The following is a 19,147-nucleotide window of genomic DNA, read 5'->3' on the forward strand; positions in this document are numbered from 1 at the left end:
CAAAAAACAGACTCTGTTGCGGAAAGGGCTTTACACACCTTAGATGTTAGAAGAGCTCTTTTATACTACACAGACAGAACTAAATCCTTCAGAAAGACAAAACAACTATTTGTATCTTTCTCTTCCCCACACAAAGGCAATCCCATCTCTAAAGGAGTAATTGCCAGAAGGATTGTAAAGTGTATTTAAATATGCTATCAAAAAGCTAAACGTACATTAACAGTTCCTCCTAGAGCACACTCCACTCGCATACTAGGAGCCTCTATGGCTTTCTTAGGAAACATACCACTAGAGGACATATGCAAGGCAGCAACATGGTCTACCATACACACCTTCACTAAACACTATTGTGTTGACGTGCTAGCCAAGTAGCAAGCTGCAGTAGGCCAAGCTGTCCTTAAAACACTATTTCAGTATGCTGCAACGGATACAAGCGACCACCGCTAAGGGAGACACTGTTGCACAATCGTTTCTAAGTGTACAATCTGCAGCTCATATGCCTCGAACAGAATATGCTACTTTCCAGTATGCATCGGTTATTGACATGTAGAGCTGCAGAGTTGTACACTCCCTCCCGCCTCCCCGGGACTTGTATCTGTTCCAGTACTCAAATTACTTAGATGCACACGCATGGACATCCTTTTTCTTTACTTCTACTAACTCCATCATTTCCCATCATGGCGAAAAACAATCTGAGGATGGAGTCGATGACCATGCGCAGTATTGTCCAAGGGAGGAGTCGCCTATCTCGTGACTACAAAGACTTCTTCCAAGAAGACAACAACCTGCAATCATCCGAGCCCAACACCAGGTGGCGATCTATTGCTAAGTGTACAGCTCTGCAGCTCTACATGCCAAGAACAGATGCATACTGGTAAGTAGCATATTCCTTCCTGGTTCCACCAGTTTGTTGCAGGGACAACCACTGGTTGCTAGTGGGAAATAGTCTACATAATAAATGAATGGGTTCACTGAAAAGGTAATGTCATTATCCTTTCCTTACGTAAGTATTTAAGCATAGTGTACCTTTCTGCTTGCATGTACCAGTGTAGTTTTCCATATTGAGTACTAACACTGTATATTAAATATATACTTTAGCCTTGAGCTGACATTTAGGTCCTTGTGTTTTTAGCTTGATGCAAGCGATTCAAGTTCTAGCAGCAACCTTTCACTTGCTAAAGTTAGGCCAAGCAGTGACCTCAACAACAGCATTGGACAATCTCCCCATCACAAAGGTCCAAAGAGCATATCATCGAGCCAAAAGCAGCGAAGGTACAGCGATCACGGTGAGTTTCAGTTCAAAGCACAGAACAAAAAATGTTTGTTTACATTGCCATATTGGTATTTAGGAATCAACATGTATGTATTGTGAAAATAGGTGTGGGATTAATGTAGCCTTGGAGAATGCATTTTAACCTCTTTTTCAGCTCTGTATTCAAAGTGTCTGCTTTAAGGGTACTTGTTTTCGGCTAGCCCTTGGTCTCTCTGATGGGTGTCAACTATGAATGGTGATTTTTCCTTGGGTAATTGAATTGAGTGCACCCATAACTTAACCAATCCGTCAATCAGTAGTGTATGTTAAGGTTTACTTGCTACTGGCATGGTTGGAATGTGAACTGTCGGATCTCCAGTGTCCAACACCATTGCTTTGAAATTTGTGCAAGCCACCTAATATTCAAACAGTCAAGTTTATTAAAATACTGTGACCTTGGTGTGTTCTATATCAGTTTGAAGATGACTGTGACTGGAAAGTTGTTTGAATGCTGCCCCACTTATTAATACAGTTCAAAGAGCTGCTTTGGTATATGCCATTTCAATGTACATTTTTTTCAGTACAAACAAGTCCGCATTCACACACACAATCAAAGAGGCTGAACGTAAAATCACCACTACGGCGAGGAATGACACTCTCAAAGAGAAATGTGACAAAGGTAGAAATCCAAAACAGGTCAGACTGATCACTGACTACAATTATGCAGCAGTGAGACTCAGAAACAGTATGAAAAAACATTGAGGCTACTGAGTAATGACAAAACACTAAACAAATATATTTCTAAATATCCACAAATAACTTATAGACGTGGTAGAAATATTAAATCCTGGATCAGTCCGAGTTACCTGAAACATGTGGAGAGAACACAAGATTGGCTCACACAGAGGTGTGTGGATTTTTTCAAATGTGAATGTTGCAAGATATGCCCACTAGCCATGAGCAACACCAAAACATTCCATAGTCATATGGGAAAGGAGTTTAAAATCAGACAGATGATGAACTGCAAAAGCCGTTTTGTGATCTACATGATCAAGTGTAAATGTGGCAGTTTTTACATCGGTAGCAATCAGACACAATGATACCAGATATGTTACGGCATCACATGTTATTACTTGTAAGGCTCAGGATACCAACAAAACTATCCGGTTTTGTGGCATTGATCAAGTCAAAAGTGACCCAAGGGGCGGTAACCAAGAATTACATCTGAGACGCAGAGAAGCCCTTTGGATTTTGAAAATGCATGCGGTGGAATATGGGATGAACTCCGATCATGAACTACATTACTTTTTAGGTGAATGAACTTATGGAGACTAGATACCATGACAAGAGTCCATCACTAACCCGCTTACACTCTACAGATAGGGTTCCCAACTGTACACTTGTTTAGATGCTATTTGACATTATGGAATGTGTAGGAGAAACAACCTGTAGTGACAGATGCATTATTAAGAGCAATATAAGATACGTGCTGTCCCACAGAATGAGGCAAGATATTAACTGACATATACCTTTGGATGTGAGATATCAACAGACGCACTCAATTGTTCACAGTAATATAGATTCCGATGTTAGATATTAGTAATAGCGCTTTACTGTTCTAGAAATCGGACACTGTACTACCATGTCTAGCATACTAAATATATGTATCTCATGACCTATACTGATCTAATGTGGTCTAGTATAAATATAACTAATAAGTTGAGATGGTAATTGTTATAACGTTATAAATAACATAAGACTATGGGAAATATTCAAGGCGAACAAATATGTTTTATGTACTCTCTGCCAATACTTAATTGTTAATTCTCTTGATACACTGCTGCATCATGTTCTAAATTCCGGCATAGATATTTATGTTCCTGATCAAGAAGGACACACTGAAATATCACCCTTCCCCCGCCTTTTTCCACTCTTTGGTTCACTTTTTATTTACTTACTCTTTTTTATATATACGTACATTAGAATAAGTTAATATCTTTAGTGGATGCAAATCCCACCACTATCAATGACAGTCTTACTTTAACGGGAACCGATATGGTAGATGTCCGATAATGCCACCGCTCGGCATTGCTATTACTACCATTGCTACACTTAAGATGTTTGGTAGTTTTCCTTGATGTAGCATTCATTTTACCAATATAGTACCTGAGGATACTTACTTTACGAATTGATATGGCACTATGTTAATTCCGGTCCGAATGACCTTCAAATATTGGTAGTAGTTCCCAATTCATAATGCAAAGAATAGTGTTTGAATTAGGATTCATTAGATTCAATATGAATCCATTGACGATACTAGCACTCAAATAAATACCAAATACACACCTAACATGGCGCCGATTAACGTTGCGGCGTTGTGGGTATGTCGGTCTCGTCCTTGAGTGGTAAGCACTTTATCCACAGTGCTTCCTACTTCCGGCCGCGTACTCGCAGAAACACGGAACTACAGAGCCCCGAGCAGAGATTCGGTGGTGCCGAATAGAGGTGAGAATGGCTTTTTAATTACGATGTAATCCGCTTTGCTCTCTGTGACCTCGTATCCTTTGCGGGGATACTAACCGTGGTCCCCGTTTTTTGATCTCTTCCTTCTCTTATTATTTTAGCACCGCTTTACGGACGTTAATACAGTCCGTACGGGCACACGAGAATTGTGCAAATTGTAGGAACACGTATTATTTGTGCACACCTGTCATATGTGCATTCAGATTGGGGTAAGCTTTGCTCTTCTCACTGACAAACACGGTGATTGGGAAGGTGAAATTGATAACTTTTTAGAATCACAGACCCCTACGGGATCATGCTTTTGCATGTTATATGATATTAGTACACTGATATTATCGCACTGATTACATAGAAACCATTTGAAAGGGGAAAATGTTCCCCTGAAGGCTAACCAGGTTTCCTTCATTCTTCTTCCAGCATATCAGTGCACAATATCGACGCTTGGAGATTTTTTACATTTACCCAGCCATTCTAAGGCTGGGACGGAAATATAACCAGTCAGAAGGTATGTACCTTACCTCCTGGAATAAGCACACTATATCGATGGATGCCAATATGGCTCACACCTTACCCCCCTGTGTTTTTTAGGCTAACCAAGAAGTGCTGTTGTCCGCAAGGTAGGCCTGAGCTTCTATGCTCAGCTCTTATTTGGTCAGGGACCACGGCAGGGTGTGATTGCACTCGCTCACAAAAACACGTAAATAATGATGCACTTACCCCGTCCCCCATATCCCACCACCCGCACCTTATCTTTCTTTATATCCTTTTTTGATTCATATTATACTAGCTTATCACCCACATCTGGTCCTAATTGGGACGTTGTAGGCCGTTTTTCTGTCCCTCACCCTTTCCTGTTTACCACCTCTACGTGGTGGCGGGATGTATAACTACTGATCACCTCGCTTAAGTATGTGAAACGTAAGCGAATCCACTGTCTATGTATCACAGTGTGAATACCCAAGATATTGTGGGACTACATTATGTCTTCTCTGTATTTTTTTCCCAGCCCTGAGGACTCTCCTTTCAGCCAACAGCAGTGCCACATTCACCAAGTGACCCAGTGCACCCTTTATTTCAGGCACATATCCCAACAAGCATATTAGCGGGGTGCATTCCAACAAATGCCCAGTCATAACATGTAACAGCTCCAACACCTCCACCCAATATGAGTGTACCCTCCTGCAACCCCATGCTAGATGTACAAAGTCCGCCCCTTCTTGCCCGCATCGCCTGCAGCAATCCGTGTCTCTAAGTCTTATTCTATGGAGTTTTTTGGGGGTGTGATATGTCTGGTGTAAGAACTTCAGGTGTATGACACGTAGGTTACTATTAGGCGATAGTGTCCCTGTCACCATACAAATCTGTTCCCACATAGCCACCGTAATCTGTGGGTCTAACACCTTGTTCCACCGCCCCAGACTTTTATCCTCTGGAAGCACCGTCTCGTCCTGTACCGCCCTGTATAGTCTAGTGAGCAAGTGTTTCTTAGTGGCCGCTGTAATAGTCAATTGCAATGCCTTGGATACCTCCGGCTCCTCTGGGAAACTGGCATAATGATCCCTGACAGCTCTACGTAGCCGATGGCATGTGTATGTAAACAGTGGTGTAGGGTTAGAGATATAACTCCAATCATCCCCGGTAAGTTATGTCCCATTCCGAAATTAGTCACCCATAACAGAAATGCCAGCCTCCCTGAGCGCGCAGATCGAGCCCCGCTCACTCGCTACCTAATAGCACTATGCCCCTCAAGAGCCATATCCCGTACCGTGGAAGTCTACCTGTCCGCCTCCCGATGTCTTGCCAAGCCGAAACCGTGGCATCAATGGTGTTAATCTCTGATCTAGGTGGTAGTCTTTGAACATGTGTAATGATGCCTTGTAAGGGGACATCGCCCGCATCTCCCCCCCTCAACCGCCACATGAGGAATAAAGCCATGTGGACGAAACCAAAAAAACTCCTATTGAGCAAGCCCACACAGGTAGTACAGGAAGAAATCTGGAGCACAAAATCCCCCCTTGTCAAACGGCAATGTCAACAGGGCCCAACTTATTCTCGGGGGCTTCGCTCCCCACACCAATCGAAGCAGCTGAGTCTGCACAGTTTAAAAAAATTGTTTGTTTAACGTGATGGGGATATTGCAGAACAAATACAAGAATCTGGGTAGAACAACCATTTTGATCACTGCAATGCGATCCGCTAGCGACAGGGGTAAGCCCACCCAACAATCAACTTGCTGCACCAGATCAGTATAGGCCCTCCCATAATTTTCCCGTATCACAGTCACCGGATCACGGTGGATCCAGATGCCCAGATATTTCACTGGGTCCTCCGTCCACAACAAAGGATAGTCCACCTGTGGGGACTTGGTGGCAGGTGTGAGAGGAACAATGACAGACTTTTCCCAATTGATGTTCAATCCAGAAAGGAGACCAAATCGGATGTATTCCCGAATGACCCGAGACAAATATATTTGTGGCTCCCGGACATATAGATGTCCATGAACCATGTCATCAGCATAGGCAGATATGCCCTCTGGTCTATTATTAAAAGACAGAGCAGCTGCCTTGTGAATTTGGCGAATTCTACACATTAGGGGCTCAAACAATGGCAAAAAGAAAAGGAGACAGCGGGCACCCTTGTCTAGTGCCGCGCTGGATGGCCAAGGGAGCCAAGGTGAGTCCCCCACCCTCACTCTCGCCGAAGCCTCCGTGTACAGGATTTGTATCCAGCAGACAAAGACAGGAGGAAAACCAACATGAAACATAGCAAATTTCGTTCAGAGGTTCCAGGACATGGAGCAGTCTGGGATAAACCCAGATTGATCTGGTAAGACCAAAAGAGGCATCAGGGGATGTAATCTGGCAGCCAACACCTTGGCGAGAATCTTAGCGTCAATATTGATCAAAGACAAGGGGCGATAGGCTTCGCATCTAGTAGGGGTCTTGTCCTTCTTCAGCAGCGTGATGATCAGCGCTTGTCGCATCAAAGCCGGGAGCTGTCCCACCTCGTGCGCCTCCGCATACATTGCCAGAATATGGGGCGTAAGCAAATCAGCGTACTGTTTATAGAATTCTGCTGTCAGCCCATCTTATTACGCAATGATAAAATGGATTCCTTGACATCCGCCTCAGCTATGGGGAGGCTAAGGAATTTTCTATGCACATCCGATAGCCAGGCGCATGCTGTATCAGACAGGTACTCTCCCAAAGCAGATTCAGACATGTCCCCCCGGGAGGCATACAGTGTCTCATAGAAGGTGCGGAATTGGCCCAAAATATCTTCAGGAGTAAAATGGTCAATCCCCATGTCATCCACGACATGATCTATCAAGGGGCCGTCTGTTCGTTCCCGAAGTCGGCTGGCCAAGACCCTACCGGGCGTATCCCCCTCCCCATATGCCCTAGCCACATATCTCTTCGATAGATATTTCATCTCCGAATTCGCTAGGGAATTATATTCCTCCACATATTCTCTGTGTCCCAGTGTATCGGGTGTGGGCGATACATCATAGGAAGCTTCCAATTCACTGAGTTTTTTCTCCGTACAACGTAATTATCCCCTCGGGTCACACAAGATGCCTGCGGATGTACCTATGCACACCCCCCTTATTGTAACTTTAAATGCTTCCCAAAGGGTAGCTGCAGTGTCAACCGTACCCGCATTAAGATCAAAATATTGCACTATAGCCTTCCGGATAGTATCCTCATACACAGGATCTAGGAGCGAGTTCGCCCGGAACCGCCAAGTGAAGGGGCGTCTCACATTCTGTGGCACCATTATCTGAAGCAGGACTGGGTTGTGATCCGAGAGGGTCCTCTGCAATATGCAGACCTCTGTTGCCCACCCATTAGCCATTCCATCCAACAACCAATAGTCCAGCCGTGACCATGTATTGTAAGCCGGAGTGACATGTGTGCCCTCCAGAACCCCAGCATGACGTAGACGCCACGCATCAATCAGACCAATTTCTTCCATAAAATCTCGTATACATTGGGCAACTTTGACCATTCGGGTGCCAGTGGAGGCAGACTTGTCCAACTGTGGATCGATATGAGTGTTCAAGTCCCCCCCCAATTAGTAACGCCGCCTCCGGCCATTTACGCAACACCTGAAACAGAGTCAGGAACGATGCTGGCTCGTCAACCACCGGCCCGTAGACATTTACAATAGTCACCATCACCCTACCCAAGTTGCCACGCACCACTAAACAGGTGTCAAGTGGTTGAAATGGAGTCCCCTTCTTGATCAGAATCAATACTTCCCGGGCATAATTAGAGTACGAGGAAGCCAGACGAAAGGAATCCCATCGCCGTGCTACCAAGCCCTCGGTGTGCTTGGTTAGGTGAGTCTCCTGCAGTAAAGCGACATGCACTCCATGCCTATCTAGATGTGCAAGCACCTGTCTAGTTTTCTTGGGAGTGTTCAAGCCGCGCACATTCCAGGTAATACATTTATATGACTCACCCGCCATTTAACAAACCATCAGGAAGTCTCGAGCCAGCATCGTCCCTTAACAACAAGGAAATTAGCACCTGCACTCCACAGAGTTAGCACCTCCCCAAATCCGATTCTTCAAGCAGAGAGTGAGCCCGGGCCCTCTACCCCCCTTCCACTTTGGCAACCCCAATCTGCCAAAGACACGAAGTACCCCCCCCCCCCCCCCACCCACCCCAACATCAACAACACTAGCAACCATGATACCTTTTGGGTCATATCCAACGGGGACTGTAGCAGCAACATACACTCCCAGCACAAGGCGGGAGTGGACCACCGCATCTATCACATTGTAACCCTCCCCAAAGCCAGCCTTCAGTAAAAACAGTACAAGTGTCACTCAGGGAGCAGCCATCTACACAGCCCCCCACAGAACCGCAAATCTACCAACAAATTCTAGGCAAGTCCTGGCGTAATAAGCAAGTCGAAACCCCTTCCCGGGCAACCCCCCAACAACTTCGCCACCCCTGGAGTCCCCAGAAGCAAACAATACACTATTTTATGCAGTCAACCACATCACATAGACAGGTAGCTACAACAGTTTAATACTCAGTCTTCAACGTCTGATGTGGAGCCAGGAGATTTGCATAGTTTCTGCAGAGATTTAGCATATGCCATCGCCTGTTTCGGTGTTGCAAATATTTTTCCTCCCTCGAACTCCCCGATGCGCAGCCTCGCAGTGTATAGCATGGCATACGGGATCTTCTCTTGCAGGAACAGCCGCTTCACATTTTGAAATTCTTTCCGCGCCGCCTGTACTTGCGCGGTAAAGTCCGGGTAAAACGAGAGTGGATTATTCTGATAAGTAATGTTCGAGGCATGTGGGCTGCTGAATTCATATCTGTGCATAGATCGCCGCCTAGTGTTGGGTCCGGATGATTGCACATTGTTGTCCTGGAAGAGTCTTCGAAGTATCATGATAGGTGGCTCCTCCCCTGGACTACAGTGCGCATGGGCATCCTCTCCATCCTTAGATTGTTTTTTTCCGCCATTGGGTTCGGATGTGATTTCCAACTCTGAGTTTGGAATCCATAAAAAACTTTTCTAAAAGGCCTAAAGGCCTTCGGGGTCGTCTGTATTGTTGTTCGATCGGTGACGACAACTTTCTTTCTGTTACTTTCTACTCATCGCGTCAAATTAGGCCCCACGGCCTTTCTTCGACACCAGTGGCTTTTCGTCGATGGAAAGAAGTCCTTTCAAAAGATGCCCCAATTGTAACTCTAAATTCCCACACATAGATAAACACCCTGTGTGTAACAAGTGTTTATCACCTGAACACAATGAAGCCGACTGCTTAGCTTGTGCGCAGTTTCGTTCAAAGAAAACACTTCGGATTCGGAGAGCAGCGGGGCAGACGATGCAGAAGCCAGCGCCTGACCCGAAGAACATCTTTGAAGAAGACGAAGAGGTCGTCGAAGCTGAGGACTCAGACCAGCAGTCGGAGCAGGGGTCGGAACATGACTCCGACTACTACGTAGACAAAGAAGACAACATCGTCCAGGTAGGGGACGACGATCAAGGCATCGGAGCCGTCGAGGACGACTCCGGCGAGGACATGGGGCCAACAGTGAGTACGGAGCCCAGTACATATAATGAAACTCTTCCAACGGCTCAGGTCGAGGCATCGCCGGAAGGCCTTAGCCAAGATCTAAACATCGATTCTATAGCCCCGCAAGTCTGCCCGGCTAAGAATGTAAGGCAAGAGCCATCGGTGCAACACTACCATTCCCTGGTAATATCGAAACCAAAAATTCCGGAAACAAGACAGAAACCGAAACTAATAGAGTTCCCACTCTTCGGACCGAAAGACGCAAATCCATCGGTGCCGACCAAACACAAAATGGCCGCCGAGAATGATGCGTCGCATATCAGGGCTGTCGAGCCGAGAGCCAGTACGCCCAGGGACATGCCTAAGCTAAAGGCCGACGAGATCAATGCCGACGCCAAGCAACACAAACAAAGGACTCCAGCAGAAGATGGTTGTCGAACCGAAACAACAAGTCGACAAGCCGAAGACGTTGCAAACAAGAACACTCGAGCCGAAGACAAGGGTCGAGGCCAAGGGTTCGCTCGAGCCGAGGCAAAATATCGCTCCGAAGCAACAAGCTCCGAAGACGACGCCAAGCAAAAAGTGGATATCAACCAAACAAAAACAGTCGGGTCGATACCAATCACGGCATCGAAAAAAGTCATACAGCCGAAAAAGACTGTCGAAGCACAAAAGCCCCTCGGACCGATAAAATTCGGACTTCCGGTGCACATGCGGCAAAGATCGGTCGAACCAACAACAGAGATCGAACCGACACAAACAAAAAAGGTTATACAAAGGAAAAGAGCTCAAGCACATGAACAGCAAGAGCCCTCAACAGAAGAACAGTCCAAACTGTTTGTGGACCCAGATACTGGCACAATTACCCTATTAAAAAGGAAAATCAGACCAGACACTTCTGCTGACTACTACAAAATACCACTCAAAAACAAGAGACTCTTCTACATCTCCAATTCTCTTTGAGCCTATCAGAACACAGGTGCAAGAAACCTATACTTTTGCAGCGTGAATCTTTCTGGATTCACTATGCTGTGCATTATTCCGCGGTCTTGTGGTTGGGTCCGGATTCGTAGTCTTTTCTTTGTTTTTTTTTTTTTTTTTTTCTTAGCCCAGGTGGGCGTCTGCGTCACACCCCCTTGGGTGTATTTCCGGTGACGTCGGCATGCTTCCTGCGGAAGCTCCCACTCTTGGGCGCCATCTTCAGATTCTTTTTTTCCGCGGTCGGGTCTGGATCGTTCCCGTTTGGGCTCCAGACATTTTTGGAGAAAGAAGAAGGAAAATACAGAAAAGACGAGGAGAAGTCACCAGAAGACTCCAGGGGACTTCACCGACGAAAAACAAGCAAGGATAAGGCGTTTTCCATCGAGATCTTCGACGACCGTCGACGAACACGCGACCAGAGAGGCCCTGGACGCTAGAGGATGGACAACACGCCGTTCAAGTTCTGCCGTAACTGCCACCACAAGTACGCGCAGAAGGACCAGCACCCGGTATGCAACCTTTGCCTACCGGTGGACCACGAGAGCGGAGACTGCAACGCCTGTTCCGCCTTCACCCCGAAGACCCTTCGTGTGAGAGAGAGGCAGAGGGTAGCACACGCCGCCCTGCAGGGGAAGGCCCCGACTCCGTCACTCTACGAGCTGGGGATGTCCTCCGAGGAAGAAGACAACGCTGCCGCCGAAGACGACAGCTACACGGTCGTAGAGACCGATTACACGAAGACTTCTGACAAGGTAGGAGACTCTTCGGCCCCCAAGAACCCGAGAGACTCTGAGTCTAGGAAAATCGAGGGCAAGACCCCGAAAGCGCCGACGCCAAAAAAGACGGCGTCCGCGACTACTCCCAGGCCCAGCGGATCCTCCGAGAAGGAGTCCCCGGCGCCGAGAGCTGCTGATCAGCAGAAAACGTCGAAAATCGTCCCCGAAAAGGATCGATCGACGAGGGAGAAAGACCCGAAACTGACGATGACGACCAGAGACCCGAAATCCGGTTCGACGTCGAAAACTTCGACTCCGAGAGGCACGGCGACGAGCCATCCGTCGAAGAGAGCGGCCGACCCATCCGACGCGGAACACGCGGCCGAGATGGAAAAGAAAAGAAGGCGCCTCGAGGCAGAAATGGAGAACATCATGCAGCGGAAGAAGGATTTCGACGCAAAGATGAAAGCCTTCACGATCCCTCACAAGACCAAGCCACCAGTGATGGAGGTGGTCGAGGAGGAAGAAGAGATCGCCGAAGTCACCGAGCAAGACCAGGACGTCGAGGTGATCGACGACCAGGAGGAGTACGAGAATCCCTACGAAAGTTACAGCTATGGGGAGGAAGATGAGGGCAGGACAGACACGGAGTCGGCACCCTCTGACCTTCAGGAGGTAGATTACATCGATGTCGACACCGACAGCCCGGAGGAGGTGGTCGACACCTACCCCTCGAGGCCCTCGCCGCCGGACGACATCGGGGCCTACAACTCGGTGATACAATCTGCCGCAGCAGCTTTCAAGCTCAAGCTCGACGAAGAGAAGCAGAAAGCAGACTTCCTTCTAGAAACATTACTCCCAACACAAACGAGGAGCCAGTTCCTTCCAATGCTCGAGAGCGTCTTGGCTCAGGGGAAGGAAGCTTTCAGGGAGCCCGCAACATGCAAGGCAGTAACTCCCAGAACTGAGAAGAAGTACAAGCATGCCACAAAGGACCCGGCCTACATTCAGGGCACGGTCTCCGCAGACTCCATTATCACGGCCACAGCAAGGAGGAGGGCTAACGTACCCACTACCTCGGGCCCACCACCGGATAAGGAGAGCAAAAGGATGGATCTGGTGGGCAGAAGGATCGAACGGAATGCCGCGACCCACTGGCGCATGGCTAATTCCAACGCCCTGATAAACAGGCACATGTACCAAATCATGGAGGGTCTGGGGCAGTTGGTGAAGGACTTGCCCCAGGATGCCAGGCAGAAAGCCGAAAAGCTGATTGAAGAGGGGAAGAATGCGGCAAATTCTTGCCTTAAGACGGCCCTGGATGGGGCAGACACCGCCAGCAGGCTCATGATGATGGGCGTCACGGAAAGGAGGCACGCCTGGCTCAGGATATCCGGTTTCAAACCGGAGGTGCAACACAGCATCCTGAACACACCGTTCAACGGCAGCACGCTTTTCGGACCAACAGTTGATGAACAACTCAGCCAACTGAAGAAAGATAACGAAACAGCAAGATCCATGGGGGCATTGCAGTTCAGAGGGAACAAGAGGGGCACCTCGTCACGGAGGCCCGGCGGGAGAGGCGGAAACCAGCCAGGTACATCACACCAGGCTTTCCAGCAAACGCACCAGGCAGACTCGCAGACTCAGCAGGGTCATCAGAAGCAGCCCTGGCAGTACCAACAAAGAGGCCAGTCCTTTCGAGGGAGAAATGGACGGGGGCAAAATAGAAGAGGGGGCCAGCAGCCCACCTCCAAGTGACTTCAAAAAACTCCGTGTGCCCGCCCGCAAAAAAGAACCCAGGGGGCAGCACGTACAGATGGGTCAAGACAAACTAGACACCTACGACCACAGGACACCAGTGGGAGGAAGATTAAGATACCACCTCCAGGAGTGGAGAGAAATCACATCAGACAAATGGATCCTCAACATTATCCAATTCGGATACTGCATAGAGTTGGAGGGGAGGCCAACAAGCAAAAAACCAAAAAGGAAACCACTAGCAGGCAAACAGCTACAGTGCCTTCAGGAAGAAGCAAAAGAACTCCTGCAGAAGCAGGCCATAGAACGGGTACCCTTCAAGGAAAGAAACACAGGAGTATACTCAACGTACTTCCTGGTACCAAAAGTAGACGAGACAATGAGACCCATTCTCGATTTAAGATTCATGAACAAATTCATAAGAACGCAGAAATTCAAAATGACCTCCCTGCAAGAGGTGCTCCCACAATTGCAGATCGGGGACTTCATGGTCACTATAGACCTCAAAGACGCATACCTGCACATCCCAATGAACAGAAAGCACAAACACATGCTCAGGTTCACCGTCGGAGAAAGCCACTACCAGTTCACGACACTGGCCTTCGGTCTAAAATCGGCACCAAGAGTGTTCACAAAGTGCCTCGCAGCAGTCGCAGCGCACCTAAGAAGGCAAGGGATACACGTATACCCTTACCTGGACGACTGGCTGGTGAAAGCAAACTCATACCAGAAATGCAAGCTGCACGCACATACAGTGACCAGCACGCTCATAAACCTGGGGTTCTCCATCCTTTGGAAGAAATCATCAATGGAGCCAGAACAAGTGAAGATCTTCCTGGGAGCACAGATCAACACCTTACAGGGCAAGGTGTTCCCCAGCGAGAAGAGGGCGAGGGCGCTGGTGAAGGAAACTCGCCTCTACCGGAAGGGACAAGCTCGGACAGTGAGGACTGCGAGCAAGATCATGGGGATGATGGCATCATGCATCCACCTGGTACCGAATGTACGACTCCACATGAGACCCATTCAAGAATGGCTACAGGAGCAATGGTCACAAGCTACAGGCAGTTGGGAGGATCTAGTGGTTGTAACGCACGAAGTGCAGAAGGAGATGACATGGTGGACCATGGAGAACATAGCAAGGGGAAAGCCTCTAACGCCCCCAACGCCAACAGTGACCATCACCACAGACGCATCCCTGAAGGGATGGGGCGCTCACATGGAGGAGCTCAAGGTGAGAGGACTGTGGACACCGACGGATGCCACAAAACACATCAATTACTTAGAGTTGAAGACAATCTTCCTTGCACTGAAAGCCTTCCAGACAAGACTGTACAATCACAAGGTGTTGATACAAACAGACAATACCACTGCGATGTTCTACATCAACAAGCAGGGGGGCACCCAGTCAGCCCCGCTTTCAACGCTAGCACAGGAGATATGGAGGTGGGCAATCCCTCTCAAGATAGACCTGCTGGCCATACACCTGCCAGGGAAGGACAACATACAAGCAGATTGGCTCAGCAGGCAGACTTCAGCATCCCACGAGTGGGAGCTCAATGCTCAGGAGACAAGGCACCTATTCGACAGATGGGGAACTCCATCGGTGGACCTGTTTGCCACACGCCAGAATGCAAAATGCCGAAACTTCGCATCCAGGCAGCCCGAGGAGGGGTCACTGGGGAATGCCCTATGGATAGATTGGTCAGGGACATTTGCCTACGCCTTTCCCCCGATACCACTGATGCACAGAGTACTGAGCAAGTGCAGAGCGAGCAACATGACACTGATACTGGTCGCACCACAGTGGGCGAGGCAGACATGGTACTCGCAGATCATGGAGATGACACAGTGTGCACCCCACAGATTCAGCAGGAGGAAAGACTTACTCTCCATGCAGAACGGAGAGGTGCTGCACCCAGAGCCAGAGAGCATGAGCCTAGTAGCGTGGCTCCTGAGGACATAGAGTTCGCACATTTAAGGTTGCCAGAAAGTACACTGAAGGTCCTGCGGGAGGCAAGAAGGCCTAGCACTCGGAAGTGCTATGTGGCGAAATGGAAGAGGTTCACAATATGGTGTAGACAAGAAAGGCTTCACAATAAAATGAAGAGGGACTCCACAGTGCTAAAGTACCTGACGCACTTGCTAGAGAAGAACCTTAGCTCATCCTCCTTGAGGGTTCACTTAGCAGCAATAGTCGCCTACACAAGGGGTGAAACGTGCAGGAGTTTCTTCACATCACAGGTGGTGAAGAGATTCCTAGAAGGGGCGAAAAGGATCGCACCGCCCAAGCGGGTGCCGCCACCGGCATGGAACTTGAACATAGTCCTAACGGAACTCATGAAAGAGCCCTTTGAACCGCTCCACAAGGCGTCCTTAAAGATGCTAACTATGAAAACAGCTTTCCTGGTTGCAATAACGTCCCTACGCAGAGTAAGCGAGCTTCAGGCTCTGACGCTACAAGAACCCTACATACAAATACATAATGACAGGGTTGTGATGAGGACTGACCCAAACTTCATGCCGAAGGTGGTATCTAAATTTCACATGAACCAGTCTATACAGATACCGAGTTTTTTCCAAAAACCAACAACTGCGGCAGAGCGAGCTCTGCACACCCTGGACGCCAGAAGGGCAGTCATGCACTACATCGAAAGGACGAAGGGACACAGGAAGACAAAACAGTTCTTTGTGTCATTCGCCAACAGTTACATGGGAAAAGCAGTAACCAAAAAGACCATTGCACGATGGATCGCACAGACAATCCAACTCTGCCACAAGCGGGCAGGACAAGAGCTAGCAGAGGGGACACGTGCCCACTCCACTAGGAAAAAGGGCGCTACAATAGCCTTCCTGGCTAACACACCCATACAAGACATATGCCTGGCGGCAACATGGGCTTCGGTGCACACGTTCACGAAGCACTACTGTGTGGACATACAGATGAACAAGGAAGCTCAAGTTGGACAGAAGGTGCTACAGCACATATTCAATACCCAACGCTCATCTTCCACCCAACCGCCACAGAAATGAGAAACCGCTACAAAATCTATGCACAGCATAGTGAATCCAGAAAGATTCACGCTGCAAAACGAATAGTTTTCTTACCTGTCGGTGTAGTTTTGCAGCTTGAAGATCTTTCTGGATTCACTAGCGAACCCACCCACCTCCGCCAGAAAGATGAGGCTGGAGAGAGAAGAGGTGGTTAACATAAGAAAGGATATTTAAGAAGTACAGAGCGGTAGAATACCAACTAATTAGAACATTGCCATTACTTCGGAAACGAAAGAAACACGGAAAAAAAGAACCCGAAGATGGCGCCCAAGAGTGGGAGCTTCCGCAGGAAGCATGCCGACGTCACCGGAAATACACCCAAGGGGGTGTGACGCCGACGCCCACCTGGGCTAAGAAAAAAAACAAAAAAAAAACAAAGAAAAGACTACGAATCCGGACCCAACCACAAGACCGCGGAATAATGCACAGCATAGTGAATCCAGAAAGATCTTCAAGCTGCAAAACTACACCGACAGGTAAGAAAACTATTCGATATTCTCCATCACACACAGATGAGGATGTGGAATATGAGGATAGTGAACTGTATAATTATCTAGTGGACAATTAAGATAACCAAAATCAACCATGGACTGATGCTGTAGATGCTGCAGATTCTCAGCCCACACAAGACAATAATGCATACCCTTTTAAAACTTCCCCTACAGAGGACACAGCAGCCTTCAATGCATTAATTGAAAGAGCGGCATACAACCACCACGTGGAAATGCATGCAGACCCCATTGAAGAAGACTTCCTTTTTGACACTTTCAACACTTCTGAAAGATCTGTGAAAACATTGCCAATGTTGAAAGGAGTCCTTAAACACGCTGGGGACATATTTAAAGAAACTACTAGGGCAAGAGTCATTAACCCCAGGATAGAAAAGAAATACAGGCCAGCACCAGGGGACCCTACATATATTAAGGGACAGCTGCCCTTGGACTCCTTGGTAGTATCCAATGCACGCAAACGTGCTAATTCTCAAACCACTGGCGAAGCTCCACCTCCAGACAAACAGTCTAAAATTTTGGAACCTTCTGGCAAAAGAGCAGCTGCTCAAGCAGCTAACATATGGAGAATTTCAAACACTCAAGCCCTGTTAGCTAGGTATGACAGGGCACACTACGACACACTTGAGCACCTTCTCCAGCATCTACCTGACCTTTATAAAGAACAGGCAGAATTCCTAATACAAGAGGGAAAGTTGATATCTAACGCTTCCATCAAATGCGCGCTAGACGCTGCAGACACAGCAGCCAGGGCTATCAATACCAGTGTCGTGCTCAGACGACATGCGTGGCTCCGCATCTCTGGCTTTAAAAATGAGGTTCAGAGCACTTTACTTAATCAGCCAGTGAACCCTGATTATTTGTTTGGGCCTAATGTGGACACAATATTAGACATGATGAAAAAGGATACTGAGACAGCGAAGTCTATGGGAGCCTTGCAGTCACAACAATACAAAGGCGGCTCCTTTCGTCGCTCCGGCAACAGAGGAGCTGCAAGAGGAGGCTCAGCGCAGCAAACCTCATACAACAAAGGGAACACGCGAAACACCTACAACAAAAACAGTAGAGGTGGATACCGTGGCAATAACAGCAAAGGTAGAGGACGAGGGAATAACACCACCAGATCCTCTACCAATACCAAACAGTGACTTCTTGTCACTACCCCCAGACCATGTAACACCGGTCGGGGGAAGATTGCAGCAGTTCCTACAAGTCTGGGAAAACATCACTACAGACAGGTGGGTGAGGCAAATTATCCAGCATGGCTATTGCCTAGAATTAATCTCCTCACCTCCCAACATACCCCCAAAACACCGTCCTATGTCCGCAGAACACCTACACTTATTGCAGCAGGAAGTCATCAGCATGCTACAAAAGGGGGCCATGGAACCAGTACCCTTAGAACACCATGGTACAGGAGTGTACTCCCTATACTTCCTAATCCCAAAAAAGGATGGGTCTCTCAGGCCAATATTAGACCTCAGGCCCTTAAACCAATACATTTTATCAGAGCATTTCCACATGCTCACTCTACAGCTGGTGTTACCACTGTTGCGTCAAAGAGACTTCCTCGCAACACTGGACCTGAAAAACGCATATTTCCATATACCGGTTCACCCAGCACACAGGAAATATCTCAGGTTTACAATACAAAATCAGCACTATCAATTCAAAGTCCTTCCTTTCGGGGTGACCACAGCCCCGAGAGTATTTACTAAGTGCCTAGCGACAGTAGCAGCACATCTCAGAAGACAGCATATTCATGTCTATCCATATCTGGACGACTGGCTAATACAAGCACAGTCAGCCCAGCAATGTGCCAGCCACAAGTCACACACTATTCACCTCCTGCACAGTTTAGGTTTCTCGCTGAACTACCCAAAGTCCCATCTTCAGCCTGCCCACGTACAATAATACCTGGGAGCGACGATAGACACTCTGGCAGGGAAAGCACAGCCGAATTCTGTCAGAATAAACAGCATTCAGACGCTAATCCAAAGGTTCACGCCCCAACACTCGCTCCCAGCCCAAGTGTTTATGCAACTGATGGGTATGATGGCATCATGCATTTTCATAGTCCCCCACACAAGACTACACATGCGTCCGCTGCAGGAGTGCCTAGCACGTCAGTGGAACCAGGCTTAAGGACAATTAAACGATCTAGTGTTGGTGACCAGTCGTGCATACAACTCTCTGCAATGGTGGAATCCACAAAGCCTTTGCAAAGGACAACTGTTCCAAGAGCCTGTACCACAAATAGTCCTGACAACGGACGCATCCCTGATAGAGTGGGGAGCCCATGTCCTCC

At 47.9% G+C, this 19,147-nt stretch overlaps 1 protein-coding gene across 2 annotated transcripts in view; it reads left to right on the top strand.

Moving 5' to 3' along the window:
• The window catches only part of MARK3 (microtubule affinity regulating kinase 3), a 596,913-nt gene that overhangs the window by 278,329 nt on the left and 299,437 nt on the right, over window positions 1–19,147 (top strand). For both annotated transcript variants that reach the window (XM_078660239.1, XM_078660240.1), the window contains exon 12: window positions 1,133–1,286. In XM_078660239.1, coding sequence (XP_078516365.1) covers window positions 1,133–1,286 — 154 coding nt within the window. The remainder of the gene's footprint in view (window positions 1–1,132; window positions 1,287–19,147) is intronic.

This window comes from Lissotriton helveticus, chromosome 9, assembly GCF_964261635.1.
Source record: "Lissotriton helveticus chromosome 9, aLisHel1.1, whole genome shotgun sequence".
In the NCBI taxonomy this organism is placed as follows: Eukaryota; Metazoa; Chordata; class Amphibia; order Caudata; family Salamandridae; genus Lissotriton; species Lissotriton helveticus.